General features: G+C 54.9%; 1 protein-coding gene across 1 annotated transcript in view; it reads right to left on the bottom strand.

Moving 5' to 3' along the window:
- Positions 1–2,063: 2,063 nt before the first annotated feature.
- Positions 2,064–19,188, bottom strand: part of Fibcd1 (fibrinogen C domain containing 1) — a 32,979-nt gene continuing 15,854 nt past the window's right edge. Inside the window, exons 5-7 of the mRNA XM_028757148.1 lie at positions 10,325–10,421; positions 5,877–6,056; positions 2,064–5,404 (exon numbers count right to left, since the gene is read on the bottom strand). Of these exons, the coding sequence (XP_028612981.1) occupies positions 5,145–5,404; positions 5,877–6,056; positions 10,325–10,421 (537 nt within the window). The 3' untranslated portion in view covers positions 2,064–5,144. The remainder of the gene's footprint in view (positions 5,405–5,876; positions 6,057–10,324; positions 10,422–19,188) is intronic.

The following is a 19,188-nucleotide window of genomic DNA, read 5'->3' as shown; positions in this document are numbered from 1 at the left end:
GGGGATGAGGGATCATGTTAGCCAGGTGTGAACCTTGGCAAAGGTGTGGGACAGATAATCATCAAGCCTCCTCCCCCCCCCCCCACTGGCACACACAGTAAGGACAGGGTTGTCTGTCACCACCACCTCTAACCACACACCACGGCTTCTCTTCAGCTGAGTCCACAGCTGGGTGCTGTTCTTACCGGCTGGCATCACCGTAGTGAGTGTGTGTCTACAGGGGCTGTAGACACCTCATCTCCACAGCCCACTCCTTTCACCAGACTCCCTCTGGAAGCTGTCCACGGGTGCTCTGGCCAAGGTGTGGTCACTGGCCATTCCAGGGCCACTATTCAGTGCAGTTCTTCTGGTGACTAATGACAATGGCACCCACACACCCCCAGTTGAGACCTGGATTCAGCAGCTGCATGGTAGGGTGGGACCCTTCCCCCTGAGGCCCACCCGTTCCTCAGCTCAGACTGGGTCCCTCATGCCATGCTGTGCTGCTCAGACTCAGACCGGGAGGCTAGCTCAGATGTTTGCCTTAGTCAAAGGCTTGGCTCTGAGGGCTGGGCACACGCCCAAAGTGCTTTCCAGGCACACGCCTGGGTTCCTGCCTGCATCTATCTCTCTGATCCATGAGCCCTAGCTTCTTCAGCCACTGTTCGCCACGATGAGGGACCGTGCCAGCAGCTGCTGTCCAGGGCAGCGTGGAGGCTGGAGTTGAGGGTATTTATGATGTAACCCAGCAGCAAGGGCCTCAAGGCTTGAGCAAGAAGCAGAGTTACAGGAGGAATTGTGGGGGAGGGGGAGGGGCAGCTTTCCAGAAGGTTCCAAGTCTCCCTAGGTTGCAGTCCCGAAGGCACATGGCTCCATGCAGCCCGTCCAAGCTCCGCTACAGCCTGGCTTCTGGATCCGTCCTTGTTTCTCATGGTGTGGAGGAGGGCTGGATGTGAAAGGGTACATTCCTGACAGGCAGTCTGGGCTGGGCCCTTGCAGGCTCCTGGCTTCCTGAATGATCCCTCCCGGAACAGGACCCAGCTGGGAAGTCCATATGACCTCAGGCAGCCCTGAACCTCTGAAATTGATGATGTCACAACACTCCTCATGTCACGAAGGACACACTACATCCTAAAGATGGCAAGGCCATCAGGGCGCCCCCCCCCCCCCACAAATGTTCACCACCACTCGGGCCTCTCCAGTCTCCCCACAGAACCCTGGGGAGATCTCTTCCCTCAGTACTACACCCTGTAGATGGCTGGTCCTCAAGCCCCTTTATAGATCTAGAGAGTTCTGTGAGATTGGGTTGGTAAGACCCATCCCGCTGGCTCTTGGAGCCACAGCCAGAGCTGCTCATGGCCGCCACATAGGTGGGTGTGCTCGCACAGAAATGGCGGACACAATCACCTTGGATTTCTGAGGGCCTGGCTCAGGAGTCCTGTCCCCAGTCATCTCCCATCTGCCCACCCCACCCCCAACCCGGCCCATCCCTCCAGCCCAGTGACGAATGAGCTGCCTAGAGGATAGGACACAGAATCCTGGGAGAGAGTCTGAGAACTGGTGTCCTGTGGACATGGACTCAGGACACTCCCACAGAACACGAGTGAGGATCCCTCCCCGACTGCCTCCATGGCGGGGTGGGGCCCCGCCCATGTACTTCCTGCAGTGTGGGCACTCAACCAATCCTACCTTTCACAGAATAACTTGAGCTACAAGTTGAAGCATCAATTAGAAATACATGACTGTTAATTAGTCCCTCAGAGTGTCAACTCCTCAGAACCCCAGGACCCATCCCCTGTAGGGGCAGAGTATCACCTCAAAGACACCTGTGGGAGACACAGAGCCAGCCTAGGTGAACCCATGAGGCCCACGCTCCAGGACACAAGCCCGGCTGGATGCATCCTATGCAGAAGGCTAGCCTGACCTTGCCCCATCGCCCAGGCTTGCTTGATTCTGCCTAGCCAGTGACTCCTTGGGAGCGAGCACAAAGCCATCTGGAGACCAGGACAGAGCAGTCCCAGAGCACTGGGTACCTGCCTAGCTCTGCTGTCTCATGGAGTGCGGTGCAGGACTATGGTGAAGGCTGGCGCTGGCTCACCACAAGACTTTATTGAAGACAGGGATATACAAGACACTGAGTGCACGTAGCCCCAAGTGGCAACTGCCCCACACTGTTTGCCCCTGGGGTGCTGCACTGACCCTCAGAGCTCCTCCCCAGCTTATCCTCCAGCATGCACACCGGCCCTGCTCAGCACAGCCTCAGGTCAGACCCCTCCCCCACCCCAAATTCCACAGCAGCCTGACCCCAGGCCTCTGGATTTATGGATCCCAGCAGTTGTGGGGCCATCAGAACCTCGGGCAATGTTCACCAAAGCAGACGAAGGAACTGAGACTCTGAGAGGCCCCGGATGCTTGGGTCTGGGTTTCATCTCACTTCTGGGTTTCATGGGACTTCCGCTGGAATGTCACTTCTCAGATCACAGGGTTCAGGGCAGCCATGGGCCGCCCCTCGCTCGTCCACATCTCCCACCTCAGGATCAAGTCATCTTAGTGCAAGCTGGAAGCTCACACTTGCTCATAGACTTTCTGGTTATCCAAGGCCCTGCTCTCTCCCAGAAGTGCCTGTTGGGGGCCAAGACCTGCAGTGACCATGGCCACAGATGTCCGTTCTCCACCTGGAGGCTTAGGGTAACACGGATGAGGGAGCAGGGAAGAGCCGGGAACTGGTGATGCCACTCCCACCTAGTGTCCCACTCTCAGGAGCCACTAATGCCACAGGGGAGGCTCACAGCTCTAACTGGTCACTCACCAGCCCAGGCTTGCAGGGGACCGAAGGAACTGTCTGCTCCCTGCACGCTGTTGCTGCATGGTGGCCATGCACGACCCAGGTGTAACCAGCTGTGAGGCCTTTGGTGGAATCCACAGTCAGCTTGGACTTGGAAAAAGGTTTCAATGCTTTCCACAGTAGAGACAGCCATAGTGCCAGGCCCCTAGTGTGGGCTGTGGAGGCTCTGCCCAAGAAGGCAAGCCATGTGGCCCTTCCAGGTGACGTCATTGACTCATCCCAGTTAGTCATTCCATTGCCAAACCAAAGCAGGTCTGGAGGGTCAGGGACCACAGGCTGCTGATATTATCAAGCCTCAGCGGACCTGTCCTGCCCCCCTAAAAGCTTCTCCATTCCTGCTTCCTGTGGTCACTCTGATCATGGGTGGCAGCCATTTACACAGACGTCAGAACGAAAGCCAGGGCTGGAGGCTGTGGCCCAGTGTGCAGGGGCAGTGCTCCCACCTGCCCTTGGAGGGTGCACACCAGGAAGGTGAAGGACTGTTGACCTGGTCTCTCCCTACCCGTCCCTGCCTTGTGCCCACGCAGCCAATGTTTGGTAAAACCACACCCTCTAGAGTACGAGCCTGGCCTGGGAGAGGACTTGGTGTCCCTGGGGCAGTGGCTGGGCTGAAGGGCTGTCATTTTCAATGTGACCAGATAGGGGTGCATGTCACCCGTCACCTGTCCACCAGCTGCCCTGGTGGGATGAGCTCCTGCGTCCTGCAGCCCAGCCCTGGCCCGCAGCCCTCCTGTCCCACACTCGATGTCTGAATCCGTTGCTTCACTCAAAGGGGTTTGTTTGACACCACATCAGAAAGCGCTCGTCACTTCCAGTGGCAGCTGGCGACAGAAGCCACTTCAGCACCAGCGTTGGGGGCAGGTGATGTCTGCCAGGATGTGTTTAGGCTCCCACCCACCTCTGCAGTGAAGCTAGGTGCCAGGTGTCGAGGACAGAGAGGGAATGGGAGGGGATTTCCCTGTGTATCCATTGTCCCATCAGAACCTTGGCTACTCTGCCCGTGTTTCTTGTCACCAGCTGGGGACCATAGAAGCAATAACCAGCCTTGTCTAGCACCTCAGACAGCTTTGACTCTCACAGATGTGCTACAGAACCTTGCTGAAGACCCAAGGCCCAATGTGAGGGACTGAGCAGGTCACACAGTTCGTCATTGGGGTCCAGGCTTTGGTACAGGTCTGCCAGAGGCATGGGTCTCTGCCTCCTGACAGAGGAGGTCACCACTGTCATCTTACCATCCAGTCCTTTAAAGCCTGTCAGGTTCCTGTAAGAGCTGCCAAGCAGGAAGCCAAGGGTGGGGCTGCAGCCTGACTTCCTGGGGGATCACCGGTGCGGGTGTTGAGAAGGCTGGACAAGAAAATGTCCAGATGTCCCACCTACTTGATGCTTTGTCTCCTGCCTCCACTTAGGCCCTGATGGCAGTGTCCATGATAGCCAGCAGGGGGCAGGCTCTCTGCAGAGATGGTAGTCTTAGGACGTGCTGAGTCCCAGAGTTGGCTGGCTTCAACTCTCTGGCTTTTGAGAAGATCCTTAGAGTCAGTCCATGGAGGTTGGCAGAACACAAAAGCCTGGCACAGCCTCACCCCAAGAGGTTCTCACTGATTTAGGCCAGTCCCGCCATCGCCCCACAGGCAGGTGACGTGAGGCAGGACCTGTGGTTGCTCTGGACCTTGTTTGAGTGAGAAAGATGAGCTTAGAAAGCAACCTGGAAGAGTAGAAACCCCTCAGGTCTGCGGAGACCCAGGGAAGGGTGGCCTAGGGGATTGGTCTTGGGCTTGGGTCTTTGTAGACAGCTGTGTCCCAGCCCAGTTGGTCGCAAGTGCCGAGCTGTGGCCGCTGTCCTCTAATAAGAGGTAGGGTCTCCTGGCCCTGGGGGACTGGGGTTAGGGCAGGCAGGTGTCAGATGCGAGAAGGTCTGAACCTTCCACATTGATCTGCTAGAGGGGGCCGGAGTGCTGTCTGCCCCCTACTCTGGATGTTTTTGCAAAGCCAGGAAAAGTGGGGGGATGTTGCCCTACCAGGATGCAGCAGACAAAGCAAGGGGACCAAAGCCGTGGCAGGTGGAATTTGGAGTTGCCAGGTGCCAGCTCCACTTATAGGAACAAAAAGATCATGTCACCTGATAAACAGGGACCTGGTTGAGAAGGGATGTCACTGGCTCAGGGAGCTGAGTTTCAGGGCTGCCCTGGGCATCCTTACTAAAGAGCAGGCCAGCCATGCACAGATGGGCAGAGCAAGTTCTTGCGGCAGTGGGCATGGGATGAGATGTGTGGGGACTAGACATAACCGGAAGACACTGGCGCTGAGCGGCGGGCGTGCCAGGCTAGCGGTCCTCACGGACCGGCCGGATCTTCATCTCCGAGAACTTGAGTGAATACTGCCATCCTGTCCAGGAGGACCACTCGACGCCGTCCGCGTAGGAGGCATGTGCGCCACGCAGGTACTGGCCGTTGAGGTTGGACGTGTGGCAGTTACGGTACCACCAGGCTCCTCGGTAGAAGGCGGCACAGTTGTTCTCGGAGTGGTCGCTGTCCCGGTCCTTAGTGGTAAATCTCATGCCACTGTGCTTCAAGAGGGAGTCACCTGCACAGCATGTGCACACAGGGGTGGGCACCTGGCCAGACACCCGGGCAGAAGCATGCACAGGCCCCCGAACACTGTCTGCGAACCACGTGAGTCTGGGTGTTCGAATGTACACACCACCCCTCAAACCTGTGTCCAGGCAGCTCGTCAACCCCATGGCACGCCCAGGCATTCTGGCTGTTCCTGTGTCCAGGCTGTCTCTAAGCTCCTCCCAGATTTCTGACTTGCCCATTCCTTTATCTGAGATGAGCCCAGAGGTCTCAACTTAAAGGCCCCACAGAAGCCAATCCCAGGGATCTCCTGGCTCCAGCTCTGGGCTCAGCTCTTTGATCTGTGAAATGGGCAAACCATCCAGGCTCCATAGTGTTGCAGGAGTGCGGAACCCATGGGACTTGTGACCTAGAGCCTGACCCCAAAGAGCAGAGGGGCTTGACCCGGCAGACCAGCTCCCCCTGCTGCACCGGAACCTCACCTGCAGTGCCAGAGTAGTCAGCCACTGTGAGTGGATACCCATCCTCCTCAGGATCCACAGAGAACAAGCCCACACCAAAGCTCCCGTAGTGGGCATAGGCGGTACCGTTGTCAAAATCCTCTAAGTCCACGTGAAGCTCATATGCTGCTTGTGTGGTCAGGGCGTGGATCCGCTTGAGCCCTGAGGACGGGGGAGGGGAGGAAGATGGATGAAGTCAAGGTATTGGGGGGTGGGATAGGCTCCACCCACCCAAACAGGAGCTGGGGACAACTGCTAAGTGTGTGCTCTGCTCTCTGGGCCACTTCCTTCTCCCTGCAGGCGGGATTTGGGCAAGAAGCTAGAGACTTAGTTGTCATGTCTGATTTTCTGTGTTCGCTTTATGTTTTCTTTCCAAACTTGGTGTTGGCGTCCCATGTACCTGTCAATCTTAGGAGTCTTCTTCCATCCCTCTCCACCTCATTTTTTTGAGGCAGGGTCTCTCACTGAACCTGGGCTCACTGACTCAGCTAGGCTCCCTGGCCAGTGAGCCCCGGGGACCCCGTCCCCGGTCTCTGCCTCCTCAGCACCAGGACACATGGTGCAGGTACATGACGTTGAACCTAGTTTTATTTTATTTTTTAAATTTGGTATGACAATCCACATTAAGGTTGTCTTTATCGACTGAGCTATCTCTGCAACTCCCCAAATGTACGCATTTTGAGGTGACAGATGGTCGGAATTTGCAATTCAGATGGGTGGTAGCACAGGTGTCTAAACCCGGCCTCTGAGCCTTTGTGTGCTTTTTCTCTGCCTGTCCTTTATCGGCCTGTTGCCTTTCTGTTTAGCCTTGGGAAGATGGCTGATCTCCCATGCTGACCCAGGGACCTCCTTCTTAGCGTTCATCAGTCTGGTTCTCCCTGGGTCCTTGTGAATTTCCCAGTCAGCTGACTTCCCCAAGCACAACTCTACAGTCAGTGTTTACTGCGACCCCAGTGGGCACAGCGGGACCAGGTATGGCAAGTGCTCCATACATACTTCCCAGTTCGTAGAGCCCAGGCAGGGCCTGTATCTCCTGTGATCCCCAGGCCTGGCTCTGCACACCCCTGCCACCTAACCCCTTCCTCTCTCCCACTCTCTTGCTCTCTGGCCCTTGGTCCATCCCAGGGTCTCACACAAACAAGGCACTTCCCTGCCATCAGGATCAACCCTTGATTAAGACGGCATTTAATGAAACGACTCGCAGGTTCACATGCCTATGGAGTCCCATCAGACCCTCCCCACAGGCTAGCATCGTGTGTACAAGAGCTTTGCTGACCCTCCCTGCTCAGCCCTAGTGTTCTCTGCCAGGCAATCAGCAGATCATCCCAGGATCCCTGTCCCCCCTTCACCCCGACTCAGAGCTGCTGACCTGAGCTCAGTCCTGACACCTGGATGCTGTGGGGTTCGTCCAAGAGCAGCCCATCCCAGTATATCTCACCTCCCTCTCTGGCCTGTTCTCCCAGGGCTGGTGTCATCAAGGCAAGCTACTCTCCCCTCTTTGGGTGTGGCTTGCACACCTGTGCAGGGCTGATAGACAGATGCTCAAGCAGCATGTGACAATGACCACAGCCCGCACCTGGAAGCCAGGTACCAGTCTAAGCACCTCCTGTATAGTGACCAATCAGGCAGCATCAGATCGTGATTAATTACAGAGCCTCAGCACAGCCCATGACCGAGCCACCACTGCATTCGGCCCAGAACTAGCTGCTGCTGGGCAACGACACAAAGCAGTGGGCACAACAATGCCCCATTGTACGAGTGGGAGAAGGAAGGCTCAGAGGGGTGCAGTCATACGGCCAGATCACACAGCTGGCAAGCAGCAGAGCTGGGATTTGAACCCAGGCAGAAAGGCCTAGACCCCCACTCTTCTTCAGGCCTTAGCTGGGGCGGATTGCATTTCCCAGGTATAGTGTATGATGGAGACAGCCCCAAGGGATGCTGAGAGACGCTCTTTCCCATCACTACACGGTCATTGGGATCCAAAGACCTACAGTCAGCATGCCACTGTTGGGGTTAACAGTCCTGAGCTCCACGTGCACCTTGCTGGTCCCTTGCACTGGAGCTGGAGAGATGGCTCAGTGGGTAAAAGTGTTTGCTGCCAAGCCTGATGACCTGAGTTTAGTCCTCAACACAGTGGAAAGAACTAACTTTCCTAAGTTGTCTCTGATCTCCACACACATGCCCCCCCCACAATAAATGACAACAAATAAAATTATATTAAAAATACAAAAAACAAGGGCCTGGAGAGATGGCTCAGCAGTTAAGACCACTGTCTGCTGTTCCAGAGGTCCTAAGTTCAATTCCCAGCAACCACATAGTGGCTCATAACCATCTGTAATGGGATCTGATGCCCTCTTCTGGTGTGTCTGAAGACAGCGGCAGTGTTCTCACATATATAAAAATAAAATAAATAAATAATTCCAAAAAGTACCTCTCCCCCATACACAAAATAACAAATAAATGAAATTTAAAAGCATGGTAAATAGTGCCTGAGGAATGACAGACACCTGAGGTCAACCTCTGGCACTCATGCGCTCTCTCTCTCTCTCTCACACACACACACACACACACACTTTCTCTCACACACACATTCTTTCTCTCTCTCTTTCTCTCTCTCTCACACACACACTTTCTCTCACACACATTCTTTTTCTCTCTCACACACACACACTCACACTCTCTCTCACACACACATACACACACTCACTCACACAAACTTATGCACGACTACCTGGATCCATATCACCCCACATACACATAGAAAAATTAAAACTTGAGGAAACAAGCAATAGTGGGAAAAAGCCGAGAGGTAAATTAATGAAAGCAGGCATGTGTGGTGACTACCTGTAGCCGTTGTATATGAAGAGTGTCTGTAAGTCAACAGAAACAGAGGAAGCCCTCAGTGAGAGGGTGCTGGAGGGGTAGGCAAGCAGAGGTGATGCCACAGGGATGCTGAGGGCTTCCGGGTTGACATTCTTGTCAGGGCTTCTCGTCTGCAGAGCTAATCAAGGCCCTGCTTAAATGCTTCCTCCCGCCTTCTACAGCTGCTGATAGATTTCAATTAAGATGGCACGGAGCATCGAGCAGCAAGCCACCAACCCTGCTCAAAGCTTATGGGTGGGAAGCGGGGACAGCCTCTAACTGGCCACCACCACTTCCTCCTTCACCTCAGGTGGGTGAGGAGAAATGTCCCACCCACCCATTTGCTGTCCCTCCTAAAATGTCATCAAAGCAAGCCACGTTCCTTCCCATGGAGCTGCCTGGGCTTCTACATCCAGCATATGTGATGGGACTTGTGGCCTCAGCTTTGTCATCTGTAGAAAGGGGGTGATGGGACAGGGCCACCTTCCTGGCTGGTGTGAGGCCCCAGGGGCTGATATGTGACATTTAAATGCCCCCCCCCGCAATGAGCTCACAGCAAACTCTGACCGTGGTCCCAATGGTGTGTAGCCTCCCCTATGGAAAGTCCCCATCTGGACACCAGGATGTAGTCAGCGTGCTGGTACCTTATGGGCATCTGCCTCCGACTTGTCATGGGGCCTGCCTTCCACTCACCCACAGGTGCAATGAAAGTCTCTTCTCACCAGGGAGCCACCTAACAACTAACGCCACCCAGTACTCACGCCCAGGATTCTACCCCTCAGGAGGTGCATGGACTGGCCACTCACTGGGGGCTCCACTTAGCATCCTATGGTCAGTGCTGGCCTGGAGGGCAGGGAAACTCCCCAGAGTATCCCGGTCCTCCTGATGCCTGAGATGGGGTCCCCGCACTCACCATGGCTGGAGTGACACAGGACTGTAGAGGGCTCCTAGGCAGTCCCCAAACAGGACTATGCTTCCTGCTTCAGAACTAGAGGGTTACTGGGACAAGCCCTCCCTACACAAGTCCCAAGAACTGAAGAACAGTGGTCTGGGGGCGAGTACCTTTGCCCACTGAGTCTGCTGTATTATTATTGTTGTCGCTTTTGAGACAGGGTCTTAATATGCACTGTCTGGTCTGGAAATCCAAAGCACACCAGGCTGGACTCAAACTTGTAGCAATCTTCCTGCCTCAGTCTCTCTGGTGCTGGGGTTACAAGTGTGAACCATCTTGTGTAGCTTTTTGTTTTTATTTTTTTCTTGCTGGTCTTGAACAACAGAGCTCAGTCTGGCCTTAAACTATATAGCCTGGCTGGCCTGCAACTGGGGTTCTTCTGCTCCCTGGGTGCAGAAGGTGCCCATCTCACCCAGCTTTCCCTGTCACACTGAACATTGCACATCCATGGGACCTATGTACAATGGTCTCCTGTTGGTTCTACTCTCAAGCTCACTTGACCCTCCTTAGTTACCTCCCACACACCAGTGAATGGCCTCAGAGAATAGAGTGGAATCCGTTTAAAGACAGACAAGGACCAGGCAGAGTATGAAGTCCCCAGGGTGCGGAAGCTTACCCAGCCAGTGCTCTCCTGTGAGCTTGCCGAAGCCCTCCCGGTAAGCCTCCCAGCCTCGGAAAAAGTTCACAGAGCCATCCTCCCGGCGCTGAAACACCTGCAAGGGCAAAGGAGGTACAGCATTGGCACCAGTGGCATAAGGAGCCCAGACCCTTGACTCTCACCCTTCCTCACGGGCTTTCCTGCCAGCCTGAGACACGGGGATAGGCTGGGACAGGGGACTGGCCACCCCCTTCTCTCAAGAGCTCCTTCCTGGCTCTGGGACCTGGAGTCTCAGAGGCTCATAGTGACCAGAGGCAGGTCTGACTAACCCACCACAGACCCCTGGAATGTCCCCACAAGGAGGAGTCGCCACAGGCAGGAACCTCAGCTCCCAGGTTCACTTCTGCTGTGGGTGAGGGGCTGAGCCTTTCCTGGTTCTCACCAGGAAGCTGTGGCCCAGCTGACACAGTGCTGGCAAGCCATAGGTGAGCTCTCTGAGTTCTGTTGGCCCGAGCCAGGCACGGTGGCTTGGCACTAGGAGATAGAGGCGGGAACAGCAGAAGATCAAAGTTATCTGTGGCTACACTGAAAATCCAAGGGCAAGAGTTTCATGAAATGCTGTCTCAAATGAAAGAGACGAAGTTAAAAACAGAGGGAGAGCGAGGAAAGGAGGGGGAGGGAGGGGAGGGACGGAAGGGAGAAGGAGAGAGGGAGGGATGGGGGAGACAGGGAGGGTGGAAGAAGACAGAAAGGGCCAGGGAGACCGAGAGTGGAGGAGGGAAGGAGAGGGGCATATGCCTGACGTTTTTATTGGAGTTGTAGGTTTTGTTTCTGAGACAGGGTCTCCCCCTGTACTCATCTATCTGGAACTCACTACGCAGCCCATGACAATCCTCCTGCCTCAGTCTCCCAAATGCTAGAATTACAGGGGTACACCATACTATGCAGTCCATTCTCAAGTTTTTAAGCAACTTCTCACCTTAACCTTGACCCCCAGATCCCCACCTCCCACCCAGCTCCGCTCCACAAATCACACACTTCCGGCAGGATCCAGGGGGTGTGGCCTGGGAACCCTGAATCCAAGCCACCCCTCGAGGGAGGCGCATCAGCCCAGAGCAGGCTTCGGTGTGACTCGGTTACCAACGAGCCGCTGAGCCGTCAGAGCCGCCTCTGTTCTTTTTAATAACATTCTCGATTTGGGAGTCTGAAGTCCCCTTGGTTAAATTGCCTTGAAATAAGGACGGTGCTGGTCCCGGCCGAGCTGACGAGTATTTACTCGATCGCTGACAGTCCCGTTCTGGGGCCGCCTGGCCCACGCCGCCTTTCTGTTTAACAAGCCTTTTCCTGCTCATTTGCAGAGGCAGCGCCCACCTGCCTCCATCTGTGTCTGTGTCTGATGTCAGAGCTCTGGCTGCCACTTTCATTACTAAGCAGCCTGGTTCCGGCAGCTCGGAACCGCCTGGGTGCCCGGGCAGAGCATCGGCGTCTGCTCTCGAGATGCGCCAGGTCCCCAGGGACATGTCAGTCACAGACAGTTGGGCAGCTCTGACGTCACATGCTAGAGGGAAGATGACACTTTTTTTTTTCCTGCTTCCCTCGACCTGGTCCTGCCCTGAAATATCAAGTCCTCAGGAGGGACTCGCTGGGTGGAAGGAAGTTCGATAAGGCTTGGGGAGATCTGAGCGGTGTGGAGAGCCGTATTGACTGCTGCACATTGGGACCCTGAGCACGCGCCCTTTGAAAGGCTTAATCCTGGCAGAAGCTTAGGCCCTCCCAAAGGCAAGGCGAAGGCGGCAGACAGGCTGAGCCTGCTTCTGCTGGAAGAGGAGGAGGAGATCTGCAGGACCAGGAGTCTGGAAGTCCCCACCTCCCCATCCCCCGTAGGCCAACTCCCACTGGAGGCCCTAGGGCCCCCTTCCCCGGGGGACCTAGCCCCGTCAAATGGGGGAGTTGGGTGCTAAGGGCCTAGACTACAGAGCCTACAGATGCACAGATCTCCTCACCTCTCCAGACCTGTTTTGTCATCTGTGAAAGACCACAGGCAGTCAGGATCCTGCAGTGGGTGTGCAGTCAGTACTGGCTAGGCAGATAAACACCAGCTTAGCAGGGCTGGCCTGTCTCCTTTGCTCTCCTCCCCTTGTTACACCTCCCCCCTTCCAAATGGCAGCTCTACACACCTCATCCCAGGGTTCTCATGCTACCAGCCTCTTTCAGGCATACGGTCCCATCCAGTCTTTCTGGGGAAACTAAGTCCAAGGCACAAACAAGATCCAGACTGCCCTCAGGGATCTAAGGCCAAGAAAACACAGAAGGGCCGGTGTGCAGGGGATTCTACACCACACACACACACACACACACACACACACACACACACACACACGGACACAGCAGATCTAGGGCAGACAAAAAAATAATAGGCCTGCACAGAGAAATGCAGCTTCCTAGGGGAGAGGGAACCCCGACCCCACACTGGCCTGCTATATAACTCAGCTCTGCCCTTCTTCCTCAACTCTGACAATGGGCTCTGCATTCCAGGACCTCCACAAAGAAACCCTTCTAGTGTCTTGCCTAGTGAAAAATAGGGTGCCAGGCCTCCAATCCCCCATGGGAATGAAACTTGTGGAGACCAGACAGGGCCAGCACCTCCCACAGACAGCCGGGCCCAGTGCAGGCTGCAGGCAGGGAAGCTGAATGCATGGGAGGGGGGGTGTCTAGCTGTGCTCCTCATGAAAGGTTGAGGGACAAAAGGGACACTCAAGTTTCTGGACGGAGCCTCCCAAGTCTGCAACCCATCCCTGAAGAGCTCAGAGCCCAGCCTGCTCTTCAGATGCACTGCAAGGGCCCCGTGGTCCCAAGCTGTAGTTCCTGGAAGTTGACCTGGTCCTGCCTTCCCCTAACCCTAAAGGGCACAGTAAAGCACATCCAAGCCAGGAGGGCAGAGCAGCAGACAGATGGTGCCCAGCCCATGACTTCCCTCTGCAGCACCCGCTGTTCACATCCCTCCTCCGGCACAGATGGGCCCTGTGCTGCTGTGTGTTACGGCAGATAGAGCTGGGACAGTGGCAAGGCAGCCAGCACACGCTCAGCCGCTACGCCACTGCTGATGCAGCTGCTATTAACCACCATACTGTCCCCACTGCACTGTGGACTCCACCTGAATGGTCACCTGTGGCAGACACACACCCCTGTGCCCACCAGGGCTTCTTGCTTCTTTTCTACCCAGCAAAGTGACACCAAAATTAAGAATGGCCAACAATTGTGTTAGACTGTTAGATCTGGCCCTGAAGAAACCAAAATGCTGGCCTTGGGAGATAGATCAGTTCAAAACTGCTTGCCGTGTGCAAGCACAGTGCCTGAGTCAAAACCCTCAGACCCCTGTGGAAAACTGTAGGTGGCTGTCTGTACCTTTAATCTCTGCACTAGAGGACAGAGACAGGTGGATCCCACCCAGCCCAGGAAAAATGACGAGCTTCTGGTTCAGTGAGCAATCACATCTTGAGGCAATAATGTGGAAAGCAACAGAGGAAGGCAGGCAGTGTCCTCCTCTGGTGTCAGCATCACAAGCATAGAGCACACACCCACATCCATGTGAATGGACCGTGCACTTGTACACACGTCCGTGTGAATACACTGTGTGCCTATAGACACATTCATGTCAATGCACTGTGAACACACTGTGCTCCGAGCATAAGGACACACAGTGGGGAGGCAGGGACAGTGGATCCCTGGGGCTTGCTGGCCAATCTTTCCTACTTGGCAAGCCTGCTGACACTCTCTCAAATTTAAAAAAAAAAAAAAAAAAGGTATATATATATTGGGCATGCTTTTAATCCCAGCACAGAGGCAGAGGCAGGCAGATCTCTGAGTTCAAGGCCAACCGCTACTCATAGCTTGAAGAACAGCATCAAACATTATTCTCTGGCCTCCACATGCACACGCGCGTGCGTGGGCACACACACACACACACACACAGAAACCCCAGCATTTGCCAACATGGACATTGCAGTTGGGCTAAGACACACTTTGAGATCTTTGGACCAGAGCTCAGGCTCAGAGAAGTGCACGTCCCACCCCCACACACAGACGCACAGTTTACATCGGAAACAGCGGCGGCAGGAAATAAGCAGGCTGCGCCATTTCCTACTGTGTCCTCTTCTGCTCTACTCTATCCGATTTAAAAAAGCAACGTTGATCGCAACCCAGGAAATTGATTTCGCCACCTGCCAATGGATCCAGGCCCACAGTTTTAAGAACTGTTGCCGTCAGATTCCTGGTGTCTGCCGTAGGCCATGCTAGTCACAGGTCGAATATCGAATGACTGGGCGTCCCTGCACACACGCTGGTACCCACGGTGGCACAATGTGTGGCCTGACAAATTCTGAGAGGTCCACATGCTCCAGCTAGCCAGATGGACAAGACCAGGGTGCTGGGCACATGGGTGTGTTTCAACTCCGAGGCCCAAGGCAAACTGCAGCTTTGGAGTTCTGAAGATCAGCTGGATTTTAGTAACAACGACAGGATTGCAGACTTAATTAGAGAGCAAGGTTCAGCTGGACAGGAGGTTGCCAGCCACAGGCCTGGAGTGTCTACATCTCCTCCTTCAGCCCCAGGCTTCCCAGGTAGGCAAAGGCTGAGGATGCCAAGGCCAGAGCAAAGTAGTTATTGATCAACCCTGAGCCTGTAGTAGGTGTTGGCCCAGCTCTTGAGCTTTGCTTGGCTTCCGGCTGGAAGGCAACAGAGACACACTCACTGACGCCGAGGCCTCCTGGGCCGGAGCCATGAGTGGGAAGAGAGACAGCATGTGTTTTCTTGGTTCTGATTCTTAAAACCCAGTCTCCTGCTGCCACTAGCTCAGCTTAGAAGTACTACCCGGGGGGGCTAGGCCAAGGAAGTGTGTGGTTCACATGGTCCTGCAGACAGTACTGAGCAGTTTCAAAGGACAACCAAGACTGCACTTGGGGTAGCTGATTGTCCTGAGAGTGTCAGCAGAGCCAGAGGGCCACATGGACACCTGGTACCTCCCCAGCCTCCTTCTCCACGAGTCTAGGCCTGGTGGAGTGTCCACTGCAGAATAACCCTGCCCGGGCCACTCCATGTCTGCAATAGTACTGAGCTTGGAGCTGGTATCCTAAGTAGCCGGTGGGTGACCTTTGGGGCTAGGGATGGTCAGTGACTAGAGATGGCAGGGCATATGCACTCCCTGTAGAGAAAGTCCTGTGGCCTGGTAGATAAATTAAGCCAGCACACCTGTGAGCCGGGATGTCTCTCAACCCAGGGGAGCACCCAGGGGACAGGGTACTAGAGACTCTGCTAACAGTGTCACTACCCAGGTCCCAGCTTCTCCCGTGGAATCATGGCTGCCCCAGCGCCCATGTGCTGGGCATACATGGATGAGCACAGCATCAGAGAGCTGGCAGTCCCAAGACACAGACACACATAGGCCTGTAGACACGACTCAGATACATCCAACAGGCGTACCTCAGTTTCCTCATCTATTAAATGGAGATTGCGACAGTCCCAGGCCCTAAAGTTTATGTGAGGAATCAGAGTTCAAGGGCTAGGGAGGTAGCTTGGCTGGCAGAGTGCTTGCCTAGCATGCACAAAGCCCTGGGTTCAATCCTCAGTACTGGATGTGGTGAAACACTCCAGAAATCTCAAAACATGGAAGCTGGAGGCAGAAAGACCAGAAGTTCAAAGTTATCCTAGGCTACATAGCAACTTTGAGGCTAGCCTGGGCTACATGAGACCCTGTCTCAAAACCAAACCAACACACACACATGAAGTGCTGGCACACAGCATTCAGTCACAGCTCATGGGATGCTCTGAGCAGTTAGGAACCCCCTCTGTGGGAACTGGGGTACTCAAGGAGGCTGCTATTCTTGGAGATACACTGAGACACTGAGAACCAGGGGGTGAAGGAAGGATGCTTCCCCACAGGCCATGAACCTGGGGCAGCAGTGGTCCCTATACCTTAGAATGTCCTCAGGAAAGGACGCTTTAGATTGTCTTAGTCTGAGGGGCTTGCTGACCTGGGGACAGACAGGGGCTGCCCAGCTGGTGATTCTGGGAGTAGGGGAGGGAGGAGCCAGGGAAATGCTCAACGCTTGAAGGTGTCCTCAAAGTGTCCCGCTCCTATCTAAGCCTCTGCCCACTTCCCATGACTTCCCGACTTGTGACAAGTCCTGAAGCCTTCTTAAGCCATGCTTCCCCCTCTGAGTCCCTTTCTTATTCCTGAAGATGAACCAAAGTCAGCATAAGCTGGTGACACACAGTAGGCCTGACATCTGTCCCCCAAACCAGCTGATTGCACACAGTAGGTCTGACAGTTGGCCCCAAACCAGCTTATGTCACACAGTAGGTCTGTTAGCTGCCTCCAAACCAGCTGATGGCTCACAGTAGGTCTGGTAACTGCCTCCAAACCCGCTGATGACACATAGTAGGTTGACAGCTACCCCACCCCCTGCAAGAAAAGACAGCTGCTGGTTCCAGAAGGAAAGAGCCTGCACCTTGTTTGTGACTGGAAATGGTACCCCCGGGCTTGGCACCCTGCCACATTTCCCAGGCTTGGCAGCCAGTGCCTGCCAACTCTGGCAAAACAGTGCTCTGAGCTGCCATTTATGAAGTGATGTGCCTAGTGTTTCACGTGTGGCATCCCACGGACACTGTGCACTCCCCAATGGATGCCAGAGTTGTGGAAATTGACCTGCACCAGGTGGAGGCAGCTTCCTCCAGCAAACCAGGAGAACAGGAAGGAAGAGGCACCTGTCTATTCAGTCACTGTGAAGGTAGGCGGGCTCTGGGCAGCAGCGTGGGGACACCATGGCCCCATTGATGCTCCAGCAGGTCACTGACCCTCCCGAGGGGAAGGGGCAGGCCAGTCTCCCTGACAGCCTGGCCTCCCCAGCATAGGGTCCCCTGGAGCTTTTCATCTCTCTCTGCAAGACTGCCTGCCAGGCTCCTTTGAAGTGCTACAGAGAGGGCACAGCTCTCCTCCTGCCCCACAGTCTAAGGAGGAGACAAGAAGATGTGGGGAGGGGGGCTTCCTCTTATATGGAGCCAATTAGAGGCACACATGAACCCATGACCCCACTTACTCAGTGGGAAAACTCCTGGTACCCGGCAGAAGGTGTGAGTGGGTAACAGCCAGGTAGGGTGGTGTGTGTGTGGTGTCTATGTGTGTGTGTACGTGTATATATGGGGGGGTCCTGAGTCTCTACTGAAGGAGATGTGGGACCCACCCTGATCTTAGTCTAGAAACTGGCTGATTACACAAAGGGAAGGCTTTGGCAGTGGCAGAGGGATTTCCCAGCTTGCCCGACCCTCTCTCCCCTCCAGGGAGCATCCTGGGGCCCCGGAGGGAGGGTCATTCCTCTGAGCAGTGTTAGGGGATGGTGGAGAGTGCAGGTGCTGTCTCAAGCCCAGGTGATCTTGAGAGAACACATCCTCACCCTGCCTAGGACAGAGGTAAGGGATGTAGGAGCAGGGGTAAGGTGCAGGGAAGGAGCATGGAAAGTAGGTCAGGGTGACAGACAGGCCTCCCAGGGGCATGGCTAGGGTTGGTCTATACCCAGTGAGGAAGGTCTCTGGTCTGGGTCACAAGATCATCATGGCTGCCTTTTCTCATTTTCTAGAGAAGGGACACGTGTCAAGTTCAAAGTTCAGCCGTGTCCCGACATCCCTTCCTGTGCCCTGCTCCTCATGTGAGGTCTTTTTCTGGCCTGGCTTGTATGAGCCTGCGGTGAGTGTGGGACAGCAAAGGTTTTGGCTTAGTCACGGTCAGGTGCCAATCGAGGCTGAAAGCCACCTTGAAGCATCTATCCATCTGCCTCCGAGGTCTATCCAATAGCAAACAAGACCAAGTGGCATCATTCCCATATGACACCCCCATTTCTAGAAGCAAGGACTCGGGGTCCATGGAATTCATGCTTCAGAGTTTTATTTCACAATCACCACACCCCTTCACCCTGCCTGTCAGGATCACCCCTCCCTATGGAAACTCTGTGGTACAGAGAATTCATTCAGGCCCCAGAAGGCGACCAACTCCATGGGCCCGTAACCCAAAGGTTCCGCTGCCCACTGACCCCTGACTTAGACACTCTTATACCAGAATGGGTCAGCAATACGAACCAGCCTTAGTCCAGGACGAGCCTTCCTACTCCCCACACTGAGCCCCTCTGTCCACCATCACCAGGTCTCTAGACTAAGATCAGGGCCTCTCCAGTGACCCTCAGGCTTGACACAAGCCAGCAACCTTGTCCTTCTGCCCTCTCAGCTGAGAGCTTGCTACTCTGCCTCGGTCCCAGATGGCTCCCTGTGGCTGACGCTCAATTAATTGTTCAGTAGCAATTAATTGCATTGACTTGCCTCAGAAGGCCTGGACTTTCCCTGGCCAGGCTGACTGGGTAGCAGAGGCAACCCTCTTGCCCTCTCCAGGATGCCCTGCCAGCCTTTGGGAATAGAAGGTGCACAGGGCAATGCCAGGCAGGAAGCGGTATTCAGACTACAAAGAGCCTCTCGGGCTGAGCCCAGTCCTGTCCACTCCAGTCTCTAGGAGGCTTGCTGTGATGGAGGAGCTCACTAAGGGACTTGAGGCCCAGCACAGCATCCAGTCCGCTGGGGAGGACCATGTGGGGAGGACCATGCAGTGTTGGTGCCTGAAGCTGGGTGGTTTTGACGGGGAACCTAATGAGGACAGATGGGCCGAGAGAGGCCAGAACCTTCCCAAACAACAATTGAACATCCAGGAGAGTCTGTGTGTGTGTGGAGGGGGTGATCCTGACAGGTGCCTGCGGGCATCTAGGGGAAGATTGCTTCAGACAGAAGCCAAATGGATATGAACGTTTCCCAACCACGCAAGCACTTTGCAGACCACTCTGGCCTCT

The sequence above is a fragment of the Grammomys surdaster genome, unplaced genomic scaffold (assembly GCF_004785775.1).
Source record: "Grammomys surdaster isolate TR1022 unplaced genomic scaffold, NIH_TR_1.0 126133, whole genome shotgun sequence".
Classification (NCBI taxonomy): Eukaryota; Metazoa; Chordata; class Mammalia; order Rodentia; family Muridae; genus Grammomys; species Grammomys surdaster.
The sequence above is the reverse complement of the archived record's forward strand: the minus strand, read 5'-3'. Positions and strand labels throughout refer to the sequence as shown.